Genomic DNA, 25,023 nt, shown 5'->3' with positions numbered 1-25,023 from the left:
AACAAATATGTGACATGATCAAGAGGAATGAGTCACATGTCGACCCTGGTCGAAAATGAGTTTTACTTATGTTTCTTGAGAGGACATTTAGAGCTTTCAGTAACTGAAAACCCCATGTTGATATGACTTTTCTTTGTGAAGTTACATCAATTTATCAATATCTGAAAACAATATAAGCAAAAAAATTTTAACATTTTATTTACCAATATCTCAAAATCAATATTAGCGACATCCAACTCATTTCCCTTGATCGTGTCACATATAGACTGCTCTATATTCAGGAGAAGGTGAGAACTGTTTCTATTTGGTAATCTTGAGACATCATTCCGCCGTACTTTGGTACCATCTACACACACTCCCACCACATGCCCTGGACGGTCTCAGAGAAATTGTAGACCCATGGTATCAATCAGCTTCTGGAAACAGTTCTCACCATCACTCATGGGAAGTCTATATATACACACACATCTACCCCCACAAACACCCCATGAATGCGTAAGACTATCTATATGAGCACAAAAAAACAGCCACACAAACACACAGACATAAAAAAAACGGCAAACACCTGGTTATTCCTTCATGTAATTTTACATGAAATTAGTGTTAGGGTTAAAAGTTAGGGTTAGTTTAGAATTAGGGATAGGATTAGGATTATGATTAGGATTAGGCTTAGGATTAGCCGACACGAAATAATAACATGAAGGATCGACCAAGCACCCCTCATTCTTACTTTCTCATAAATTCATCAGATTTTCCATACGCATGAACAGTTGATAAGCTTTGTACTGTCGTCATCAGATGTGCAAACCATGGTGAGCGTGATATGTTTTCTACACGCTTTATGTGAGTGATGGTGCGGTTGAAAAGCGCTATCACTATGGTATAGAATGATGCCAAGAAAACTACAGCGATGAGAAACCATGGAAATACCATGGCAACAAGTCCAATGGTGAAAAGTATGCGCAGCACGTTTTGAATCCAGAATTCCAAGTACAATGGAAGGCGAACATCAACTGTAAGATAAAGAATGCAAGATAACTGATTGATTGATTGGTAACTGATTGATTGAGTGATTGACTTATATAAATGACGCTGGTTATCAAAGACCTTTGTTGGCCCTCTTTGGTCACTCTACTCCCTATTCCAAATACAGCAATAATTTTTTGGAATTTTGGAATTTGGAAAAACTATTATCTTGTTTTAACAAATGAAAATAGCTAAATCATAATCCTTTAGTTAGTTCTAACTGGCAATAAAAGCCAAATTTTAATATTTGGATAATTTGAGGGAAAATGGGCCAAAAATATGCAATTTTGCATGTTTTCTTACATTCTTACAATTGTCACAAAATTGTAAGACTTGGCACAAGTCTAAGCATTCAAAATCTTGATTAAAGGCTAACGAGTGAGCTCAAATGTTTTGACATTTTATGTTATTTTTGATAGTTGGTTATGGAAAATATAAGAAAATGTGTTTTTCAAAGGATATATAAAAGCATTTAACTTGAAATTTCTCACTGTAGAAGTCTTTAGGCTTGATTGTCACATCATACGAAAAACACCCTAAAAACGCATGTTTTTGGCCCCTATTTCCAAGAATTGATCAAATATTAAAATTTTATTTTTATTGCCAGTTAGAACTAAATTAAGGATTAAGATTTAGTTGCATTTCATTTGGCTAAACAGGATAATATTTTTTTTAATTAAAAAAAATAAGTGCTGTATTTTTCTGGAATAAGGAGTAGAGCTCACACTGCGTAAAGTGGAGTTTTGATTGGCTGGTTTAATCATTTCATGAAACATTGGTCTGTGCTATTCCATTTAAAATCCATACTACACCAGTGGAAGATTTTAGAAATATCTTCTAAGGGGGAGTATGGATTTCAAATGGAACGCAATAGGCCACAGTTGTTTGATGGGCTTATTTATTAGTTTTCAAACAAAACATCATGTACAACCAAAATTTAGGCTTAAACAGCTAAAAGTGACATCATGCTAATGTATACAGATACTTTTGAGTCATTCTCAACTTTAATTTCCCCTCTTTTACAAAATTATTCACTTTTATAGCATTTTTAAAGCTTTTTCGGATATAAAATTATCTATTAATGAAAAAATTGGTGGCGCTATTTAGTTACTGGACATTACTCTTTCAAGCTTTTAATACAAATAATTCCTTTTATTGTTTGATAAAATATGTTTATAAAATTTCCTTGTTGCTTGTTTCACCTATTCCAGGTGTTTTAACGGCAGTATTAATCACCTACCCCTTGCATATAAAGAAATATAATTTAGGATAAATAGCGCCATCTATAGTTTGCATTTAGTTAATAATGAAGCCGATTCTATATACATCAAACAACCGTGAGGCAGCTCCAATTGAATCTTATACACCCAGGTATTCAATTCTGTTTTAATCTCACCCACCTGTGGAAGATTCAAGTTGAATCTTTATCAAAGAATGTATCAGGCCCTTGACAGTAAATTTTGCTGGCATGGGTGCCGACATTTCCAATTCGATTTAGCCAGTGATTCCCGTTGTTGTTTTGGTTCCAGCTTTAGCACCCCGGTACACTGGGGTGCTGGGATGCTAAAAACCAACTGTCATTCATCGGGGGTCAATCGCCTCGAGCTTGACAACGATATCTGAACAGACTATCGCCAAGTCTTACGTGTTTGAAACAGTGTTTTCTTGTATATCTTGGCCCGGATAGCACGATTGTTTTTCGATTTGAGGTATGTAATAAAAATTTGTTCATGGATGTGCTAAAAATGTCAATAAAATATTTAAAATAGCTGTTCAACATTTGATAAAAATACACTGTAGCAGGCTTGATAATTAAAGCCAAACCTTGGATGCAGCAAGCCGCGATTTTTACGGGCAATTTAATTACTTGAACACGGAGCACGTACGGACATGATGTAGCCGGTAGAAATTGGGGTAGTGTTCCCGGCCTATGCGATGGCAGGGTAATGGCGGCTTCCATAGTTTTATTACTTTTATATAGAATGACACTTCCCAATCTTCTGTTGTGCAGCTGTGTTCATCCAATTGAAATTCCCCGTATAGCTCAAGGTCTTATGCAGATTAGTTAGACTGATATGGCTAATTGACCAATTGATTATTGATTGATTGATCAGTTGATTAATCAACTGACCTGATTTATTGGTTGATTCTTACCTTCATCCATATCTTTAGAAAACCTGTTCAATATCGTCCCAGTTGGGGTGGTATTGATTGCTTGATTCTCACCTTCATCCATATCTTTACAAAAGCTGGTCAATATCCTTCTCAGATGGTGAGGGTATTAATTGTTTGATTTATTGGTTGATTCTTACCTTCATCCATATCTTTAGAGAATCTGTTCAATATCCTCCCAGATGGGGTGGTATCAAAGAAACTCATTGGACAGGAAACTACTTTGTTGAAGACCTCGTCATGGAGATGAGTGGTTGCTCGTAGAGTTGTCTGAAATTTGAAAGCACAGCAAGAACTATAAAACATATCTGAATTTTAAAATGAGCTCATTAATAATTTTCAAATGAGTTGACTCTACCTTATACCTTATACAGGAATCCAGCAAATCTTTTGTGGGGTTGGCCCTCAAGTGGTGGCTGGCAGAGGGATGTAAATTACAGAGCACCCATAGATAGTTTAATACATCCATAGATCTGGGTTTTACTACTACAATCAATCAATCAATCAAATTTATTTTATCAATCAATATCATACATAGCATAGCATATATAATAATAACATTGAGTACAATAGACATAGTTTAATAAATATAATAACAATTAATAATAAGAGTAAATTGCAATAATATTAACAACAAGATATGTTGATAATAATTTGTGATGGTTAATATAACTTGAATACATAGTCTGTGTAACATATAATATTACTGTTCATGACGTTAATATACAATTATAATAATATGTTTATATGTGGATATAGGCAATTTACAAATCAGATAATTTATCATATATAATAATTAATATGACTAGAATAATATTGACTGGCGAGGACCCTGCTAAGCGCATAGCGTGGAGCTGCAGGGACCTCAATAATTAATCAAATATAATTTATCATGTGTATAAACTGGTGACGGTATAGGGGACAAAACAATACAATACAAGTTATCCGACTAGATTATAGAAAGCAAAGAAGGGAAGAAGAAGAAAGAAGAAGGAATAGGGATAATTGAGCGTAACTATAATAGGATCAGAATAGGGACAGCTGAATGATTAGGAGCACACGTTACGGGGTAGTAGCATGACTATAACAACCGATGAGGGTTTTTTTTAAACAATATTTAAATGAGGCTAAAGAACGGGAATTTTTTATGTTTGAAGTAAGACTGTTCCAAACCAGCGGACCTTGTGAACAGGATGTATTGCTTGCCAGAACAGTATTGGACGGTTCAATAAATGGGTCGTGAGCGTGTCTAGTGTCATAATGGTGGGACAGTGTTTGAACTTTAAAAAAATTGTTTTCAAGGAGGTCAGTAGGTAAAAGGTCATGGTGAAATTGAAACATAAATGAAGAAAGTTGGATTTTATAAATATCATGAATTTTAAGGGTTTTTAAGGATGCGAAGAGTGGGTCTGTGTGGGCTAGCCAAATAGAATTAGTACATGTGCGAATTACCCTTTTCTGCAATTGAAAGAGTGGTTCAATATTGGAATTATTGGGATCAGCCCAAATCATTGCACCATATGACAAATATGGCAATACAAGGGAATTGTACAGAGTTAGAAGAGACTCTTGAGGCAAGAAGGGTCTGACCTTTCTAATAACTCCATTGTATTTAGAAATAATTTTAGAAACATGTTTAGTGTGAGAGGACCATGACAAATTATGATCAATGAGTATTCCAAGGAATTTGGTGGTCTGAACTTTTGGATGGGTGTATTATTAATTTTAATATCAATTTCAATATCAGGTTTGTTATTATGTTTATTTTTGAAAATAATATAATTAGTTTTTTTAATGTTTAATGATAATTTATTTAGTTTAAACCAATTTGAAATATGATTAAGTTCATTATTAACTATTATTTCTAGTGTCTTAGGGTTTTGATGTGAGAAAAGGATATTTGTGTCATCGGCAAACAAAATAAAATGGGGTTCTTTAGAACAAAGTGGGAGATCATTAATATATAAAAGAAATAATAACGGTCCTAGAATCGATCCTTGAGGAACTCCGCAATTGATATCTGCAGGAGTAGAAAGGGCATTATTAAAGGAAACCTGTTGTTGTCTTCCAGATAGGTAGCTCTTAACCCAATCATTAGCAAGACCTCTGATACCATATTTATTGAGTTTGTCAAGAAGAATGTCATGGTTTATGGTGTCAAAGGCCTTGCTAAGATCTAGGAATATGCCAATTGTGTGAAGTTTGTTGTCCAGGTTGTCCGTTATTTTACAATAAAGTTCGTTAATTGCCATGTATGTGGATCTCTTAGGCCTAAAGCCAAACTGGTGGGGAGTTAGAATGTTATGATGCTCAATGAAGTTAAAGATCCGTGCATAGACAATTTTTTCAAGGAGTTTGGAGATAGATGGAAGGATTGATATAGGCCTATAGTTGGTGACATCATGTTTATTATCTGAAAAAAAAATGGGTGTTACATTAGCATGTTTTAGTGCAGTAGGGACAGTTCCAGAGGCAATAGATAAATTGAAGATATGGGAGAGGACACCACAAATGGATGGAATTATTTGTTTTAGAAGATTATTACTTATGTCATCAGTTCCACTACTGTTGCTATTTTTTAAATCATATGTTAATTTAACAAGTTCTTCTGGAGATGTAGGATGCATAAAAAGTGAATTGGGGTTTGAATAAGACGACAGGGGAGGTTTAAAGTCAGTAGGTGGATCAGATATCTTACTAGCAAGGTTGATGCCAATATTGGCAAAAAAATTATTAAAGTGTTCAGCAATAGTTTGATTATCAGTTATTCGTTGACCTTCATTATTGTTTAAAAAGAAATCAGGGAATTTAGTTTTTTTATTGCGACCAAGTAAATTATTTAAAGTTTTCCACATTTCTTTAGTATTATGTTTATTGTTTTCAATTTTTGAGGTGATGTGTAATTTTTTACTAAGACGAAGTAGAAGGTTTAGATGGTTACGATAGTTTTTATATTTTAGTTTATTATCATTTGATGGGTTTAAAATGTAAGCTTTATATAACTTATCTTTTGTTTGGAGCGATTTAATTAGTCCTTTAGTTACCCAAGGTTTTTTGGGTGAGTTACGTTTAGATATTATATTAGTTTTAATTGGACAATGTATGTTCAGAAGTGTAGATAATTTAGAATTAAATCTGTTGTAGGCCTCGTCTGGATCTAGTATGTTGGTTAACTGATACCAATCAACAAGGGACAATGCGTTGTTTAGACCTTTGATATTGTTAGGTTTCATATGCCGTGTTTTCTTTGTTACAGGTGTGCGTGGTACTGTGTTAGGCCTACATGTTTTTTGTTGGGTGAGGAAAATAGGGAAATGGTCTGAAAGGTCGGTGACAATAATACCGGAGTTGATTTGGGATAAAATGTCATTGGTGAAAATGTTGTCAATCAAGGTCGCGCTGGTATGTCCATGGATGTTGGTTTTAATGCGGGTTGGTCGATCAATTGATGGGATAAAATCATGGGAATAAAGTATGTTAAGAAAGACACTAACTTTGGGATCGGTATCATGTACGAGCAAATCTAAGTTGAAGTCACCCATCAGGTAACAGGGTTTTTTTTCATTGGAAATGGTGTTCAAGGTATTGCTCAGTTGGTCTAAAAAATCACTGTGAATAACGTACTCGGGTTTATAAAGAATACCGATGATAGTTTTTGTAGAATTTTGGGACACCTCAATGAAGAGAGAATCGCAATCTGCACAGTCAAGGGAAAGGTCGGGTCTAAGGCAATAATTTATATCATTGTTGATAAAAAAGAGACACCACCTCCACGACGGTTTGGACGAACACAGTTCTCCCTTGAGTAATTATCAATGTCAATCAATGCAGCCTCATCTTCAGAATTAAACCAGGTTTCAGAAAAACCATATATGTTAAAGTGATGGTCCAAGGAGGCCAAATAGTTAACAATGTCGTTGGAATGTTTGTTGAGACTGCATGCGTTATGGTGAAACAAGGACAGGGTACATGTATTGATAGGGGATCGTGAGTATTTATATTTTCATTGGTGTAGTACTGGCAAGGAATATCTTTGGGGCTGGTAACATCGGTGCTATCAAGAAACTTATCAAACGGGTGCAGAGAGCTGTCAAAGGCAAAGGGTTGGAAAATAGAGTTAGATATAGAGTCGGACATAACAAGTATACAAAACAAATAGACTTAATATATTACTTAACAAAAAAGAAGCAAATTAATTTGCAAAACTATCCGAATTAAAACAAAAAAATATAATTTGGATCAAGCGAGTGAGCATCTCGCTAAAAATGGAATATAATGAAAATAACTTAATGACATTAATTAATTAATGAAATATCTGTCCTCAAGCCGATCTTCAGAGTACAACATTAAAGAAGGTTATTCATGTGCCGATACATATGGATAGGAAGTAATCACACAATCTTAAAATGCCGATGTTAATATACAATAGAGGTTGTGCATATTACATATCATACCGTAAATATGGCGGACTACTCAACTGTATTAAAAAAAAAGCATGATTGCAAACCAACCGTTCGTCTCACATACATAACAAATGCACTACGATAAATAGGTTGATGACAACAAATGATTGAATGAACTGCACTGCGCAATGATTGCGGTGAAGGTCACCGGTACAAGTTTTTTGTTGGAGCCACTCAATAATATCACGCACAACCTCTACAGGTACATTGTATGTATAGTAAACAACGATGATAATCAGGTCATTATGAGGACGAGGGACCCTGGATTAAATTGATGAGTGATCCGAATGATTACACAGAAGGCGTAATATTGGAGTGATCAAGAAGATATTCAAAAGGGATCAACACAGGGCATCTCATAAGACATGGTATTACATAATCATAGATCAATAGTGGTAATATATATATACACATGCTATTTCTTTCACAATATAATCAGTCCCAGAACAACGCCAAATATGGATTAAAAGACCTTTGACCTTGGATGTACAACAGCATGTTATGATCTAATGGGAAACTGTGCACATCAACAAACACCATTTCTATCAAAAAGGCAACGTCTGATATAATTTGAAACCACATAAATTACTAGAGTTGGTTCTTCTCTTGGATTTGGATGATGCATACATGTATGATATAATACAATTTTACCTGAATTAATTCCAGCATGGTAGCATTATGCATATGAACCTTGACTTTATACACATATTTGTGACTACTACTCATCATGACTAACCTTAGTGAATACTACTGATTTAAAGAGAGTAATCAGTATGAGTGCTGGTACAGAGCACCCATAGATTATCTGATACCACCATAGATCTGGGTTGTCTAAGATACTACCAGGATCCGCTGATGATGTGCTATTTGATGCACCCTGAAAAAAAAACAAAAAAACACAATAGCCTAAATGAATGATTTAATAACTTTCACTTTGAATTCAGAATCCATGTTTGGGATAGGTATCTCACACAAAAGCAGTTTTTGGCGGGATGCTCATCTTACCCAAGCATTCCGTCAAAAACTGTTTTTGTTGAAAACCTCCATATATCAGTCATTGTTTTGATGATTTTTTGATGTGTTCTCAAAAATGGGCAAGTGGATGTAAGGGGCTTTGAAACAAAGCTCTTCATATACTGAAATATGATTGGATCGCACACATGAAGTTCATGACGTTATGAATATGTCACTTACCCCATCACCTTGTTGGAACCAATAACTGAGCCACCAATTGGTAAATACAAGACCAAAGGTAACCAGCAAGAAGAGGAGAACCATGAAGAAAGCGATGATAAACCCACCACACGCCCGGATATAGTTCAGCAGAGTCTTGAATCGGCTTACTCTAGCTTCCGCCGATTCAGCCTCAATTAGACCACCTGTGATAATGAAACATAAGAACAAGAATGAAGGTTAGGAAATAAGGCCAGGCTCTTGTGTTAGGGATAGGGTTAGGCTCACAGTTATGTATGATTAGAGCCAGGGCTACATTTGGGGTTGGGATTACAGTTAGGAATATGGCATATGTTATAGGCTAGGGTGAAGTTTAGGGTTGTGTTAAGGATTAGGGTTTATAACTATATTTTAACCAAACCTGTAACCCTCCAATCACGAGTCAGCTCCCGGACCACTAGCGTCACCAAACCTTCATATTCCGGTTCTTCTATACCATTGATATATCAGACATACTGCGTGTTTACACTGAGCACTCTGTATTTTTACCCGATATTACCTGGATACCCACAATCCGATTCAGGCAACAACCAGCACGTTTCTACGGATGCTTAAAATAAGGGTTGTGGTGTGTACCGGAAGTACTGCAAATGTTTTCCTGACCCCAAGCTGCTTTTAAGGTCACGATGTGATACATTAAATGTACATAAAATAAGTTCAACACCCAGCAACCGTTAACCGTTGTGTTTCCACTGGCAGAAATACCGGTTGTCACATCACATGGTCTACCTCATGAGGTGGATCACGGTTGCCAGGTGTCCACATCACATCACTCTGAACCGATCTGTTTCCACTGAGCACATTAACCGGTAACACTCTAAACTAAAATGCATTACCCGCCAACCGTTCCCCAGTAGAAACACGCAGATAGACTTTAGGAAGTTTGGCCTCATGTCCTTCTTGCTTCCGATCTCATCAATTGATGAAGTCAAGCTATGATGACTTGCCCCACAAAGACTTGTGTGTGATACAAGATTGCACCTCGTGTCTAACAACTCGTCACCTTTCTCTTCATCCCATATTTGCGGCATATCCCCGTATGGTACACATCCAGATTCTCATTCACGGTTTACCACCGTGGCAGATTACCTTCGCGGCTACACCTGGTGTAGCCCTAAAGCTACACCTTAATAGAGCTACTCTGAAGCTACTTCGAAGTAGCTACACCTTAGAAAACCCCATAGTGGATACACCATATCAGAGCTACTTCGCTGTTACTCCATCCATTGTCTGTCTAGAAGCCAACTCCGGTGCTACACTAGTGCCAACTTCTAGATACGCCATATCAGAGCTACTCCAAAGGTACTCTTATAAGGCTACTCTGAAGTACATCTGATAGCTGTCAGCCACGAGCCAACCCTGGGGTAACACCGAAGTCAGCTCCGTGTACAACCGCAGCCAAACGGGTCATTGACCGGCAGCGGTAAGCAACTCATCGAACAGCGTAATCGCCGGCGTACTAGTGCGCGATACCTAGCTATTTTTAGCAAAGCGAACGTTTGTTGTTTTGATTAATTGATTGACCATGTTTGCATCGTTTGCATAGGGCGTCATGTCATGACGGAGCGAGAATCACTTGCCGATGTCACGGAGACATTTTGTTTCTCTTTAGTGGTTGTTTCCTTTGTAGAAACTTGTTCTTTTGTTTAACGACAGTACCAGTACGACTTCTTCTCAATTTGTTTTTAAAATCATTTTCAATCATTATTTAATTTTGTGTTCCTTGTTATGTTTTTAGTTTTGCTAACTTGAGATGCTTGTGTGACGTTGTTTTCCTGTGTGCATACTGCGGTTCGCGGTTCCACTTTCTCATGTTGTTTGTTTATTTACCGTACCCAGGTTTATTATTACAGTTAAAATTTACTCATAATTTATACTCCTTGAATTTCTTGTTTTTATGCTGTTTTCCTAACATTTTGCACCGCATTACTTTACTGTTGCAAGGCGTGGGCCTAGGCCTATAATACACCTTCTTGCAATACAGTTTGGGTTTGATTCATTTGGCTAGGCCTTAGGCCTACTAGTCTTTCATCTTTCATTGATGTTATTCACAGTTTTCATATTTTTTTTACTTGGTTGTTATTCATCTTTTAATTTGACTTACCTATTTGATATGTGTTTTTTCGTTTGTTTGAGTAGGCCGTATTTTGTTTGTTTTTAATCATTTTTTCTTTGCTTATTATACTTGAATGATTGGTCACTTAATATTAAAAAGTAAATATTTAAATAAGTTACTAAACAATTAAAAAGTAAATAAGTATAATATAATACATGTAAATAAATAATAAATATAAAACTAATAATAAATTTAATAAAAGCGTAAACAATAAATGAATAAAAGTGGGGTCCTAAAATAAATGACCAATCATTCAAGTATAAATGCAAAGAAAAATGCTTAAAAACATACAAATGCAGGCCTACTCAAACAAATGAAAAAACATGTAATCAAATTAAAAAGCTAAATAACAACCAAGTTAATGATAATTATTATCATTCTAATATTGATTATTTTACATAGGCCTAGGCCTATGAGTACTATTTTTTTTTATTTAGGCCTAAAAGGCCTACACATGTTTACTTATTTACTTTCTTATTTGTGTAGTTTTTACTTGTTAATTTAATTAGGCCTACCTATTATTTTATTTACTTGTTTATTCATTGATACATTTATTTAGTCAGTTATTTACTTCATTAATTTTACTTGCTTATTTCTGAACTTGTTTAAAGGCCTATTTACTTGTTTACTATTTTCTATTATTATACTATTAACATATATTTGAAAAAAAAAATTTAAAAAGAAAGAAAGAAAGAACAAAAATCCCTAATATATCCTAATAAAAGCATACAATAAAGCTAAATTGAGAAAATAGCATTAAATCTGGCAACAGATCATCACACATTTTTTACGGAGTACCTCTAGAGGTACTCCGCTATAAACTGTCTCTACGGGAGGTACACCGTGGAAAACCGGATAGGAGTAGTCCACGGATTTTTGACTCAAGCGTTCTGTGCACCGCTACAGAGTAGCCCTGGGGTAATCCGGAGTAGCTCTAGAGTACATCCAGTGAGAAATTGGATGTGTGAATTTGTACTGAGTACCCCCGGGTCCACTACTAACCTTCATATTCCGGTTCTTCTTCCATATCAAGTCCCATGTCCTTCTTGCTTCCCATCTCTTCCTTTGACGAAGTCAAGTTATGAAGACTTTCCCCACCAAGACTTGTCTGTGATTCGTCCCCTTTCTCTTTGTTTTCATGTTCATCCATGTGGAATGTACGAATTAGATTTGCATATTCTCCATCTTCTGACATCAATTCATCGTGTTTACCCTCCTCGGCTATTCTACCATCACGCATCAGTATGACGTAGTCACAGTCGGCTAGGTACTGAAAGAATAAGTCAAACGTTTATATTTAGACCAAATTTAATTGGCATGTGCCATCTTACCTAATTAATGCCTCCTGTACATGTGGACTTTGTGATTTTACAACTGTTTATTTATGCAATCCTGCCTTTTTATCTTCACTCAATTAAAATGTCATTTTGGTTTAATATGATAGAAAAAGCAGCTTGCTTATGCTTGCTTTTGTGTTTTAGAAATCAGCTTGCTTATGCTGGCCTTTGCTCCATGTCCAGCCTTTTTTTGTTGATTGTGCATATTTAACCAATGTTCTTTGCATTTCTTATCTATAAAATTAATTGCTTTAGTTGTCAGTGTTTGTTCCAATTGACAAATTTGAGGCAATGCTGAGTTCAAATCTGGCCTTGTTTCTCTCTTTCCTATGTTGTCCGGAGGTAATCGGTCAGTGAACAAACTATGTCAGCTATTGCAGACCATGCCATTCTACAAAATCATGTTAGCAATTGGCAAGATGCCCTAGTCTGCAAGAAAAAATATAACTCGGGAGCCCACCGTATCAGAGAAGTGATCTGGATAAGAAAGATACCACTTACCATGAAAGAGACGAGGGGCACATTACTTACAGTCACATACGAAAAGCTTGTTTCCAAACCATGTTAAGTCCACAACCACATGTTTCTCATTTAGCAACAATGAGTTGTACCATCAACAAGTATATCAACAAGCCATTATTTACCACAACAATGCAGCTTAACAATGTGCAGACTATTGTTCTCATTTAGGAACCAAAGGTCTCACACAGTATTGTTACTGTGCATCCATCCACTGTTTGCTTTGTAATGGTGCATCCAACTGAAATTACTATACCTATAGCATCACAACCCATTCCAATATTGCACAGGTAAATCAGAAACATGTGTTTGTGAACTTAACATGGTTTGGAACCAAGCTCTTGATATATGATCCTCTTCTGGGCACCAGTCCATCCTCCGTTGGTGTACAGAAGTTGGATCACATCACTGTTAAGATAGCCAACGTCCAAGATGGTCAAACCTGTCTGGACACTAAATAAATTTTATTTTTAACAAGGTGAAATGTATATTATAAACTAGTCTTTTAAAGGCCTAATAAACCTACCTGTAGTTGATGAGTGACAAATACAACCGATTTTCCATTCCCTTGTAACGCATCTTTGATGCAATGTCTAAAGATATGCTGTCCTACGTGAGTATCCACTGCGCTCAAAGGGTCGTCTAATAGGTACACATCTGTATTGGAGTAAAGCGCCCTCGCCATGCTCACACGTTGCTTCTGACCACCACTGAGATTGATACCCCTTTCACCGATCTGGACACAAATATAAATTATAATTTTAATACTGCTCTATGTAAATGGTACTTCAGTTACCAATAACAACTATACACTGGTGACATTTGAAATTAGTATACATATACCAGTTGTATACTCACTCCACCAATCAATAGCTCAATCAGTCAACCAATCACTTCGTCAATCAATCGGTCAATCAATCAAACAATGAATAAATCTGTCACTCAACCAATCAGTCACACAATGACTTCACTTACTACTCACATTTGTTAATTCTCCCTCATTCCACCAATCAAGCAACAGAACATCAATTGATCAATCAATCAATCAATCAATCATTCTTGCCTCAGTTTCATCTCAATGTGCTAAATCCTCATTTAGTAGTCAAGCACACAAAACTCGGCTTGTCTTGTTTTTCCACGACCACAAACACAGTGAGCATCAATGGCTTTCTCATATCTCTCCTCATTATAACCATCAATCAATCAATCAATCATTCTTACCTCAGTTTCATCTCCCTGTGCTAAGATGTCTAAATCCTCCTGTAAGCTACAAGCATTGATGGCTTTGGCATATCTCTCCTCATCATAATCACCCCAAAATAAGATGTTTTCTTTTACAGTTGCATTGAATATGCATGCTTGTTGTGAGACATATGCTATGGAACCCTCCAGTGCTACGGTGCCATTCATTTTCACCATACGGCCTAGCAGGGCGGATATTAATGAGCTTTTACCACTGCCAACACTGCCACAAATACCTATAAGAGAACCCTAAATTTAAAGAAATAAAAAATACTTAGCATTTGATGCAAAAGTGCTTAAAATTGACATCATTGAGGTTCATTAAAACTTTGGGATTGCAAAACACAAATTTCATACCTGAGAAACACATTTCATATACATGTGTACTTGAATTTTTTTTCCGGCTTTACCAGTGGAAAATTGGGGCAACTCCGGCTAAAACATGATTTACATATATACAGTCATCATCATCAGTCGGCTGCGGAGCAGGCGACTACAAGCTTTCTCCAACTAATGCGATCTTGGGCAAGCGAAACAATTTTGTTTGGCTGCAGCATCCCTTCAGTATCTCCCAGGAGGTGCTGGTCATACTGTAAGTACAGTGAGCGCGGCCGTCCCGGTTTCCTCTTCCCATGTGGTGGAATATAAAGCGCATATTCTTTCACAGGCTCGCCATCTTCAAGACGCAATATATGGCCGAGAAATTTGAGTTGATGAATCTTGACTCTGGCAACCAGTGGAGTGGTGTTGGTCAGGTTGTAGATGGTTTCGTTTGGAATCCGATCCACACGCTTGATGTTTAACATGACTCTGTAGCAAGATGTTGCAAATGCATTGATCTTGTTTTCCATGTCCTTGGTAATTACCCATGACTCGCACCCGTACAGAAAGACAGTAACACACGTTGTCTGAAACAGCTTGATTTTTGTTTCGATTGGCAGGGACGGGCTTCTCCAAAGCTGTCCAGTTTCCAGAAAGCTGCCCAGGCTAGTGCTTTTCTTCTTTTTAGGTCTCCAACACTAGAGCCCATCTTGGAACCCAAATACCTGAAGTCTGTGACATGGTTGATGGTACTACCATAGACTTCAAGTGTTGGTTGGGCGTTACAGTATTCAACTGAATTAGCTTTATAAAACATTTGAAGACATAAAAGATCTGGCATATTGTTCACTGGTTGGTATATTCACCCTCTTAGCCAATCACAAACTGCATTATAATTTGCCATTGGTAGACTGTCTGTGTTCAGGGAGTGGAACTAAACTGGCTGCTGAGGAGACTAACATACAATGTCATCACCCAATAATATACACACCTTTTTAACAACCAAATTCATATCAAAAAGACATGTGATTAAATGCGAGTTGTCATCAAGCAAAATCTCCATTTCTCCATTTGTCTGCTGTAGCTCCATTTCTCCATTTGTCCGCTGTTGCTGATTATCTTTCCCTTTCTCCTGCTGCTGTTGCTGTAAACTCTCATTGCTGGACTCAGATGAACCAGTACTCTCTTTATCCCATGCAAATGTGGCCTTGTTGATTTCTATGGCATTCTCTGGGTTGTTAGGCTTGTTTTGAATGGGCTCCATTTCTTCCATTAGCAATAATTCCTGCACAGTACAGTAAAGCAAATAACAACTTTCACATTGTCACATTTGAAAAGTATAACAAAGTCAAACAGACTAGACACAGGAGTATTACTCTACCATAATTGGGCATCACTTATGGGGTGCAAAATAGTATATCTCCAGATTATTTTGCAATGAGCCTGGAAAAAAATTGATTTAAAGTGTGTGCTTCTTTGCATTGTGTTTAGTAATGTGTTGTGCTGATCAAGCCAAGTAATGTGCACACAAATCTTTAAGACACAACTGATCGTTCAATATACTTTTGCTGATAATTCCTGGAGTTACACTTTTTCAGTCTCCAGGTGTAACAAACTAACTTCTTTATTTATATTGTGCCTGTTCCAATGGCGACAATATAAACATCAAAAAGATCAAATACAGAAAACAAGGCAACAATATTATCTTAAAAGATATGTCTTGAGCATAGTTTTCAATGAGAGTAGCAGCATTCCTGATACGGAAACGGATAACGTGTTGCACAAGCATGGCCAGCATCCTTCTTGGAAAGAGGCACCATAAAGAAGGAAATACTATCTGCCTATATAGTGGGTCTTCATTGCCCTCTCTGATAATCTTTTCACAGTGATGCAGTTATTTATGTACTGGGGAGAGAGCCCATTCAGAGATTTAAATCCATAAAACAACACCTTATGGTCCTGTGTCGCAACCTGGGGTACCTTTGTGTTACATAGTAAAAAAATGAAATGGTTCAAACATTTTACCTACACATCTCATTTGAAGTGGTTCATCCTTCTGAGCATTTTGACACCTTTTTCATGGAAATCGGTTAAAAAATGAGAGAGTGCGGGCAAAAACAATCACAAAGTAGGAGGATGTAACCCCACCTCTTTTTTCCACATTTACAATCATTCTGAGCAAGTATTGGTCTTTTAAATGAACTTTTGTATTTATTCACTTGGTTTAGATGTCTGGGAGTTCATTTAGACATTTTTTACTAGATTCAAATTTTTAAAGGGGTTTTAAATCAAATTTACAATATGAATCCCTCCCCTAATCCTCCTCCCCTAATCCTCAGCCACCCTTGGCACATTTCATGCCAAACGTCATAAGAAAATAATTGAAAAATATTTTAAAACAGGATAAAAACATGAGTAATATAGAATAAATTAGCCTCAATTTAAGACCTAATTGAATTTTCTAAGTGATGGAATACTCAAGAGACAGTGTTTTGAAATCCAAACTGCACATCAAAATGTAACAAAGCCACCTTTTTGTGTACCCCAGTATATGGCACAGGATCTTATACTAAAGCCAAGAATTGTCTGCCTTACACTTGAAGACACAAATTATCCTCAAAGAATGAGAACAAACAATATGAATTTTTTATTTTTACTATCCTCTGCTCGGCAGGCAGGTCTTGATATTTTAACATAGTGTTTAGCGTGCCACCATCCATTACTCTAAATATTGGACCTGCCCGTTATCCATCACATGGTACACACCGACATCGCCTGGTTAATAATTATATTGTACAGCAGAGACACTAAAATCAATACCCCGGATCGATACACGTGAATGTGCTATGCACGATTTGATATTCAGACGATAATCTTTGGATACCGGGGTAAATAATGATGAATATCTCTCGTATTTTTTTATTCTAAAGAAGCCATATTTTTATGCTTGCACTTGAATACATGTGTTACAAGGATATGACAGTTGTTAGCTTGCATATTGGGAAAAAAATGTGCGTATTGAGCTCAAAACCTGACAAAAATTCTGATTTTATATGTGCCGAACTATAGCGCACCGTAGGCCACTCGTGGAGGCAGTCTAAAAGCAGATGACCCCATGGCGTATACCATGCTCACTGACTGTACAGAGGTCAGTCACCAGGCTATTGTCAATATTCTTAGCCGGATGTCCCTCGGCCCACTATGCGTCTCAAAACTATTAAATAGGTCGGAACGAAATGGCCATGCGTGGCCGTGGATTCAACCTACCATGGAGATTTCTGCCATGAAGATATCGGGGCGATGACACTGTGTGGTAGAGGATAGTAAAAATAAAAACTCATATTGTTTACTCTAATACTCACCTTCACCCGTGGCACAGCTACCAGAGTTTCTGCAATTGCCTTAGCAGCAAAAGGTGTTCCAACTATAACAAAACGAATAGAATTCACCAATACCAGGTATGTGAAAGCCTGTAATGAATCATTAGAAAGAGAATAATTAGTTTTAAATCAGAATTCAAATCTTGGTGATAATAGTATTATGAGGGTGGTCAAAAAGTTTGTAGAACAAGGTATATACTATGTCGCACGGTAATGCATTTGGTCTCAATTGGAAAGCTTGTTCTTTCAAAATATTATTGCCAAAATATTCATTTTTTTTGCATTCACTGTAAATGGGTAGGACAGCCTGCAGAGGAAGCCTACCTCCTTGAATTCACAGGTTCTACCAGAAGTGAAAACGGGGTGGTTCATAACCTCCGCGTATCACGCCATTTGTGTGTCCCAATCAAATTGGTCGTTAGATGATTTACGCACACCGCGGTGTACCGGCGCGGAGGTTATTGATATCCATCAATGACCTCCGCGTATGCTTACGCGGTACAATTACTTCGCGCGTGTGTGCATCTATTGCGCCGGAACACTTCACGCGCATGCAACTACCATATTTGCACATGGCGTGATTGCGCAGTGCTGTAATTGGTAAGTCCGTTTCAGCCTTTTGAAGGGCGAAATATAAGTTTTGATACAAATTGTTTATTTCAACAAATTTCAGAGAATAAAATCTTAAGATTTGATTGAGTGATGAATTAAAAATGAAGGTTATGAATTTGGTTAATAACTTTGCATTAGTTATATGTCGGGCATTGTGAAAAATCCCTCGGGGCTGCGCCCCTCCGGATATTCCTCGGTTCAAAAGGCAAAATGTTTAAATTTTTCACAATGCCCTCCAAATAACTAATGCATGCAGTTATTAACCTATAATCATGAAATTTGCCCCAAGGAGGTGAAAACTCAAATGAAATTTAATAATGTATAGTTGCTGTAAATGCAGTGGCTGGTGATGAAATCCTTTGTTATTCAACAGTAAACAAATGGTCAACAAACATGCAAAGAAACAAACAAACAAACCTGTGGTACGTCTATGTCATAGCCCAATGATGTATGAAGGATGATGGTGAATGTTGCACTCAGAATTGGCACAACAGGTAGTGTACCGGTACTTATGCTTTGTATATAGCCAGTCTTCTCTAGGGCACTACGTTCTTGATTGCGTATAGCTGAAAATTGAAGGAACAGTAATTTTGTATTACAATCATTATTGTCACATTACTATACAAATCAAACCACAAACTTAGTAGTGGAAGAACAGGCAAATTTGTAGTTTCAAATCGGCCTGATTTGATTTGATTAGCTTATCGGTTCTGAATCAGAGTCAGTAAAAATCCTCGTATTTGCCGATTTAGAGAACTGATTAATTATTTTTATGCAAAGTAGTATTGAAGCTTCAAAGTGAACAACAGCAATTATAGCTAATATGTTGTATTTTACAGTAAAAGTTGATTACTGGTGTTTATCACAGGTAGGTGCATGGACCTTCCTAAATACATGACCAACAATCACTACATTTCCTACAAAATGGCCCACATCTGGACAAATTTTGTTTATTGTTATGCAATATGCCTCTTGCCTAATTTGTGGAAAGAAATTGCCGCACAAAGTGACCTCCCGTAAAAATAATCTATTATTGTCAATAAGAGTTCATCATGCCACCTGAGATGGTGGTAATTGCATACCTGCCAACCCTAAAACCTCACAAATAGGGACAAATGGGAGAAAAACAATCTGAAAATAGGGTCATTCCTGAATGTCCTATACATTACTAGTTTTATAGTCATATTTTTGCAAAAATAGGGACACATGGTAAAATTGCTCTTTTATGATTTGGACAGTTGGCAGGTATGTAATTGGGTGGTTCCAGTTGAAATCCATACACCCCCTATGGAAAACATGATCTTAATCTTCCACATAGGGAGCGTGAATTTCAAATGGGGCTATACCCCAATGAGTGTTTCACATACCACTGTCAGCAGAAGATAAAGAAACCATGAAAAAACCTCATAAATAAATAAATAGATAATGAAATGGTCTGCTCCTCCTATTTGCTTTGCAAAATGATTTTCCCAAGCGTACATTTTTATTAGCTTAATGCTAATAAGTGATAACTTCAATCATGAGGCGTACATGTTTATTAGTGATTTCAATGCAGTGTTGACAGAAATGAGTTATCATCATAGTTATGGGGTTGTGATCTTACCTCCTATTTGCTTTGAGAATGGAATCTCCCAAGCGTACATCTTGATAAGCTTAATGCAAGTGATAACTTCACTCATGAGACGTACACGTTTATCTGTGATTTTAATGCAGCGTTGACGGAAGTGGGTTATCAGTTTGGACAAGATCCCCTGTATATAAATAAACAAAAACAAACCAATTGACAATATGTGACCAGCTCCAACAAAACCAGGAACAAGTCACCAGACATTTGAGTTCCCAGTAACGTATACAAATATTGACTGCTATGAGGGGCATGGTTAAATTAAGTTATAGGCCTTTAAAGATGACATTCCCATTAAAAATCAAATCAAATTTTGGAATTTTTAATCAATAATGAACAGTTGAACTATGATAATCCCTATTCAATCCTGTGTGATACAGGAAACTAATTGACCCATACTCAGAATAGCAATTTGGCGAAAATATCAAGATACCATTTACAAAGTTATCCATATCGTGAAAAGTATTGATGCTATTTATATAATTTTGGTATCATTTTAAAGCTTATTGCCTTGTGCTTACATATTTATTCAAATTATGAAACGTCAAAAATGCGATTTGTTCCTGGTTTTGTCAGAGCGGGTCACATATATGTGACCCACTCAGCCATTTCAAATCTGGCGGGTCAAAGTTGGGAAAGGGTGAAAAACCTGGCACATTTCATTTTTCAGTTTTTACTAATTTTATTCATTATGTTCACTTTAACCTACCATTGAAAACAAAATATTCTTTTACGTCTAAAGCACCCAAATTTAGCATTTTCTGAGCCAAACAGAGATCTTTAACATGTCACTTTATAAATAACTTTAAAGTAATTTTTCTTGCATTTGCCTTTTTTTTAATTTTTCTCTTCCCCTCTTCCCGTTGAAAGACCGTAGAATGAGAACCACATGTCCCAGAAACATAATTTAGGTATCAAATGAAAGCTGAAGACATATACTAAATGATGACATCAAAACCTCAATTTTCAAAATTAGTGACCTATGTCTGGTTTTGTTGGAGCAGCTCACATATTTTAACAACTCGACTCATTTTTTAAAATATAAAATGCTAGAGTGAACAATAGCTAATTATGAGGAGTGACCCAGGTCAAGAACAGGACAAAAGTACATTGGCACTATGGGCCAAAACCACATGGGCCAATCAGTGATTCACAACAGCTTAGAAACAAGAGTGGTGAAGAGGTACAGTAAAGCATCAGCCACATGAAATAAGATGCTTATGCACTCTGCTCTTGAAAAATGGTGCACCACGCTGTTGCCAGATATGCCATATCTATGTCTATGACTACCAAACATGAACTGCAGTGTGGATGAAGGTCCTGCCAGTAGACATGGGCATAGTCATGGTTTTGAGATCACCTTGGGGCCTGTAATTTTAACCATGCCCCTCGTCATATAGCAGTCAATATTTGTATACTATACTGGGAATTTCAATTGAATGAACATAGCCTGACATAGCACAACGATTTCTTGCCAACACTGCGCGATGTAGGCCAGAGAATCCAACCATGCAAACGCACTTGTGATTGGTTAGTATTGTATCCAAGGTTGTGTGTTCGCATTGTAGTTTGAAATATGCAACAAACAATGGATTGGATCATGTTCAACTATAGTCCACTTAGTTGTGCAAGTATTTTGTATCTTATCAGTAAACTTTTTCCACTTGTGGAAAGCTCAAAACCATGGTAACTTGGTCTGGTTTCTACTGTTTGGTACAGTAGCAGACGATTAAATTGCTGGCTGTCAGGGTGCCAGCAGTGAACCGATGTTTGGATTTTGAAGTCAGCCCTTACCTGTAGCGGATAGAACATGATCAAGCATACTGTCCCAAGAACCGCTGTCCATCCAAGTATTACATAAGAGGCAATAAGACCAAACACACATACAAAAGGGCCACTGATCCCCAGAGGTAGATACATGCCAAGATCAAACACTCTTTCACTGTCGTTTGTACACAGATTAATAAGCTGAAATGACCAAAAAAAGTGTAATTATTTATAGTGCAGGCATGCATGAAAACCATGTTTTTGTACCATTTTCTGTGAAATTGATTCAGAAATAGGGTGAAAAACACTGAAAATAATAACAAAAAATCACTGAAAGTTTTCATGCCTGATAGTGCCCTACATGCAGGTACAATGCCTAGATGTTGGCCCACATCATTCCATAAACCATTTAACAACTCGGGGACTTTGCTGCTTAGAAGCGCACACCCTAGACATTCCATAATTGGCAGTCACAGCCAGGATCAGACAGGGCCCAGGGCCCCCCAAATTTTGGGGCCTCCAAAATTGCCCTGTGCAGTGTGCATCTTCCATTTTAGCTGAAAACACCATGTTTTGGGCCAAAATAGGATACAAAAACTGCAAAATTTTGCGCGCTTCGCGCGCACTGGCCAGTTATCACAGCAAAATTCAGCTTCTATTTGGGCTAAAATAGTCTAAAATTGACATTTTTCACGCGTCGCGCACAAATGTCCTAGTTAGGTCTAAAATCTTGGCCACTTGAGTGCACATGCCTTCCTCACAGTGCATTTGGGGGCCTCCGAATTTTGGTTTCGTACAGGTTACAACAAGACAATTAACATTAAGTTCCTTGTTCAGGGGAATTGCAAGCCGACTCAATTTTTCCAGGAGAGTATACTACACCACCAAGGTTCGAACCCGCAACCTCTTGCATCATAGTCAAACGCCTTATCAACTTGACTGCTATGAAAAAACAAATGGGCTATTCCAAATATTTTCCAAACACCCCCTATGGAGGACATGACCTTTAATCATTCACATATGGGAGTGTGAAAGTCTACATCCCCTGTGTGGAAGATTAAGGTTCGATCGTCTTCATGGGAGTGTCTTAGTTCATTAGTTATAATTTATGCAATATCTGAAGCCAAAACAAAAATAAAAACTGAGACTGAGCTTCCCACTTGCATTGGTTTTAAAATATTCATTTTATCACATTTCTTTTTTCTTCCCATGTTTTTTAATTGTCTAGCTAAAAAAATTAAAAATCGGCCACGATGGGGGCAAAAAAAAGAAAGAAAATAAATCAGTGGGCCCAAAAGGCAATTTAAAACAAAAAGAAATCCTACATCTGCATACTAAAACAACAACAATATTGACAACAACCTAGCACTGAGGGTTTGTAGCCAAAGGAAACTGAGACAAACCTTTCTTTTTTGGCCTTATTATTGGTAAAAATAGTGTTGAAAAATGTGGTCTTTCAGTAAGGATTTCAAAAAGGAAGTGGTCTTTGGGAGGGGGGAACAAGAAAATAACAGGTACATGTATCTTTGGGGTGGCATATTGAGTCAACCCCCTGGTGTTGTCACTTAACATTGACTATGTGTACACATGATTGTTCCCAATTCCGGGAAAAAGGGGTTATTTTCAAACTATGTTCGCGAACATTTTATGTTTGTGATGTTTAAAGAATAGGGTTGTTTTTGACGATGGTGTACTTGAAATCAAAAAATAGTATATATTTTTTTAATCATGAGAATGTTGAAATACTTATCATGCATACTCATGAATAATGCATGGCTTTTTGCTTGAAGTATACAATGTAGATAACTATCATATCAACCACATGATGCATCCAATTGGGTTTATTTGTATATATTTTCTGTTATTTGTTTTCCTCATATATAGGCCTATTAAAGGCCCTTTCAGTGATTTCACAGGAACATTAAAAAAAATGGAAATTTGTCAGAGTTGCTTAGAAATCAAGAATAAGTCTACAGAATTTCATTAAACCACTTTTCCCTGAATACATCGACAAATTAGTCAAAAACAGAAGTTTTAGAAAGGTTTTCTACTTCAACTCAGATCGACTCGAGAAAATCGAGATTTTCATACAGTGCGCCACCACCCGACTGTAAAAACTTCCTAGTCCAGTGTCTCTACCACGGTGCAAGTAGAGGCTACATTGATTTAAAACAGACGCTTAATTTTTGTAGTAGAAAACAAAATAAGCAATTAAAGGTCACCGAGGCAAACTAACGGTCAATTCAAATATGAAAAACAGTTAAAATTGTGTATTTTGTTTAAAATAGTAGCTACTGATGTAATAAGTAGTAGAAACAATACATAAGCGCGTGTTGGTGCGTGGAGAGTGAGCTTCTTTCGATCTCGAGTCGGACTTTTTGTACTGTCAGTATCAAAAGTCCAGAATCATGCAAATGCTTTATTTTGTCTAAAATACACGGCTTTCGACCGAACCACTAGCAGGCTATGTTAGCACATCTATGCCAATTACAAAGGTACCAAAATCTGAATTTTGATGATTTTACGATCGTCCGGATGAGCAAATCACTGAATGGGCCTTTAAAAGGACAATAGAGGTCGCCTCGGAAAAGAAAATGAATCAGAACAGGTGTTTTTTGTGTGTGTTCTTGAAATGTTAAAAAGGGGTGCTTTTGTAAAGTGTACTTTTTAAGGCTAACTTGTACCTGTTTTTGTGTAAAATAGAGGTAACAAATGCTGAAAATGTTCTTGAAACCGAGCAAAATAGGGGGTATTTTTGACTTTGGGAATGATCATGCATTACGCCTTTGAATAAGAAGTGTCCGAAGTGACAACACCGGGGTCAACCCTCTCCCCTAAACCTGTTAACTTAGGCAACATTTACACCATCATATATCTGATAGCTTACCTCACCGACAGATTTACCCTTCAAACTCCGCAGTCGTACAATCTTATGATAAATCATCGCCACCAAAGCTGCCCGTGCCCTTCCAGCCACACGTGCACCCAAGTAGAAAGACAACCCGGAAAAGGCAGATGCTGTAACTTGGAGACACATGAATGCTACCACTAATAAGGAGCCGTAAAGGAAGTCGGGCTCAGGTAATTGTGTAAAGGCTATGAGTCTACGCATTACGACGGTCTGAAATAAATGGATTGACAACAAGTTTAAACCTATGGTAATGTGCACTACTGCTCAAATTACAGGCCTAGCTGTAAGAATTATTTTGAT

At 36.9% G+C, this 25,023-nt stretch overlaps 1 protein-coding gene across 2 annotated transcripts in view; it reads right to left on the bottom strand.

Moving 5' to 3' along the window:
• The window catches only part of LOC140169829 (ATP-binding cassette sub-family C member 5-like), a 37,169-nt gene extending 12,219 nt beyond the window's left edge, over nucleotides 1-24,950 (bottom strand). Inside the window, exons 1-13 of one of the 2 annotated variants that reach the window (XM_072193129.1) lie at nucleotides 24,700-24,950; nucleotides 21,840-22,013; nucleotides 20,025-20,172; nucleotides 18,839-18,987; nucleotides 17,792-17,899; nucleotides 15,421-15,714; nucleotides 14,088-14,357; nucleotides 13,393-13,602; nucleotides 12,013-12,280; nucleotides 8,856-9,040; nucleotides 8,398-8,538; nucleotides 3,339-3,468; nucleotides 731-1,013 (exon numbers count right to left, since the gene is read on the bottom strand). In XM_072193129.1, the coding sequence (XP_072049230.1) occupies nucleotides 731-1,013; nucleotides 3,339-3,468; nucleotides 8,398-8,538; nucleotides 8,856-9,040; nucleotides 12,013-12,280; nucleotides 13,393-13,602; nucleotides 14,088-14,357; nucleotides 15,421-15,714; nucleotides 17,792-17,899; nucleotides 18,839-18,987; nucleotides 20,025-20,172; nucleotides 21,840-22,013; nucleotides 24,700-24,924 (2,585 nt within the window). In that variant the 5' untranslated portion in view covers nucleotides 24,925-24,950. The remainder of the gene's footprint in view (nucleotides 1-730; nucleotides 1,014-3,338; nucleotides 3,469-8,397; nucleotides 8,539-8,855; nucleotides 9,041-12,012; nucleotides 12,281-13,392; nucleotides 13,603-14,087; nucleotides 14,358-15,420; nucleotides 15,715-17,791; nucleotides 17,900-18,838; nucleotides 18,988-20,024; nucleotides 20,173-21,839; nucleotides 22,014-24,699) is intronic. The other variant, XM_072193130.1, reaches the window with a different exon arrangement.
• Between the last annotated feature and the right edge of the window lie 73 nt (nucleotides 24,951-25,023).

This window comes from Amphiura filiformis, chromosome 14, assembly GCF_039555335.1.
Source record: "Amphiura filiformis chromosome 14, Afil_fr2py, whole genome shotgun sequence".
NCBI classification, from domain to species: domain Eukaryota; kingdom Metazoa; phylum Echinodermata; class Ophiuroidea; order Amphilepidida; family Amphiuridae; genus Amphiura; species Amphiura filiformis.
This window is presented reverse-complemented; position numbering and strand designations above follow the sequence as displayed.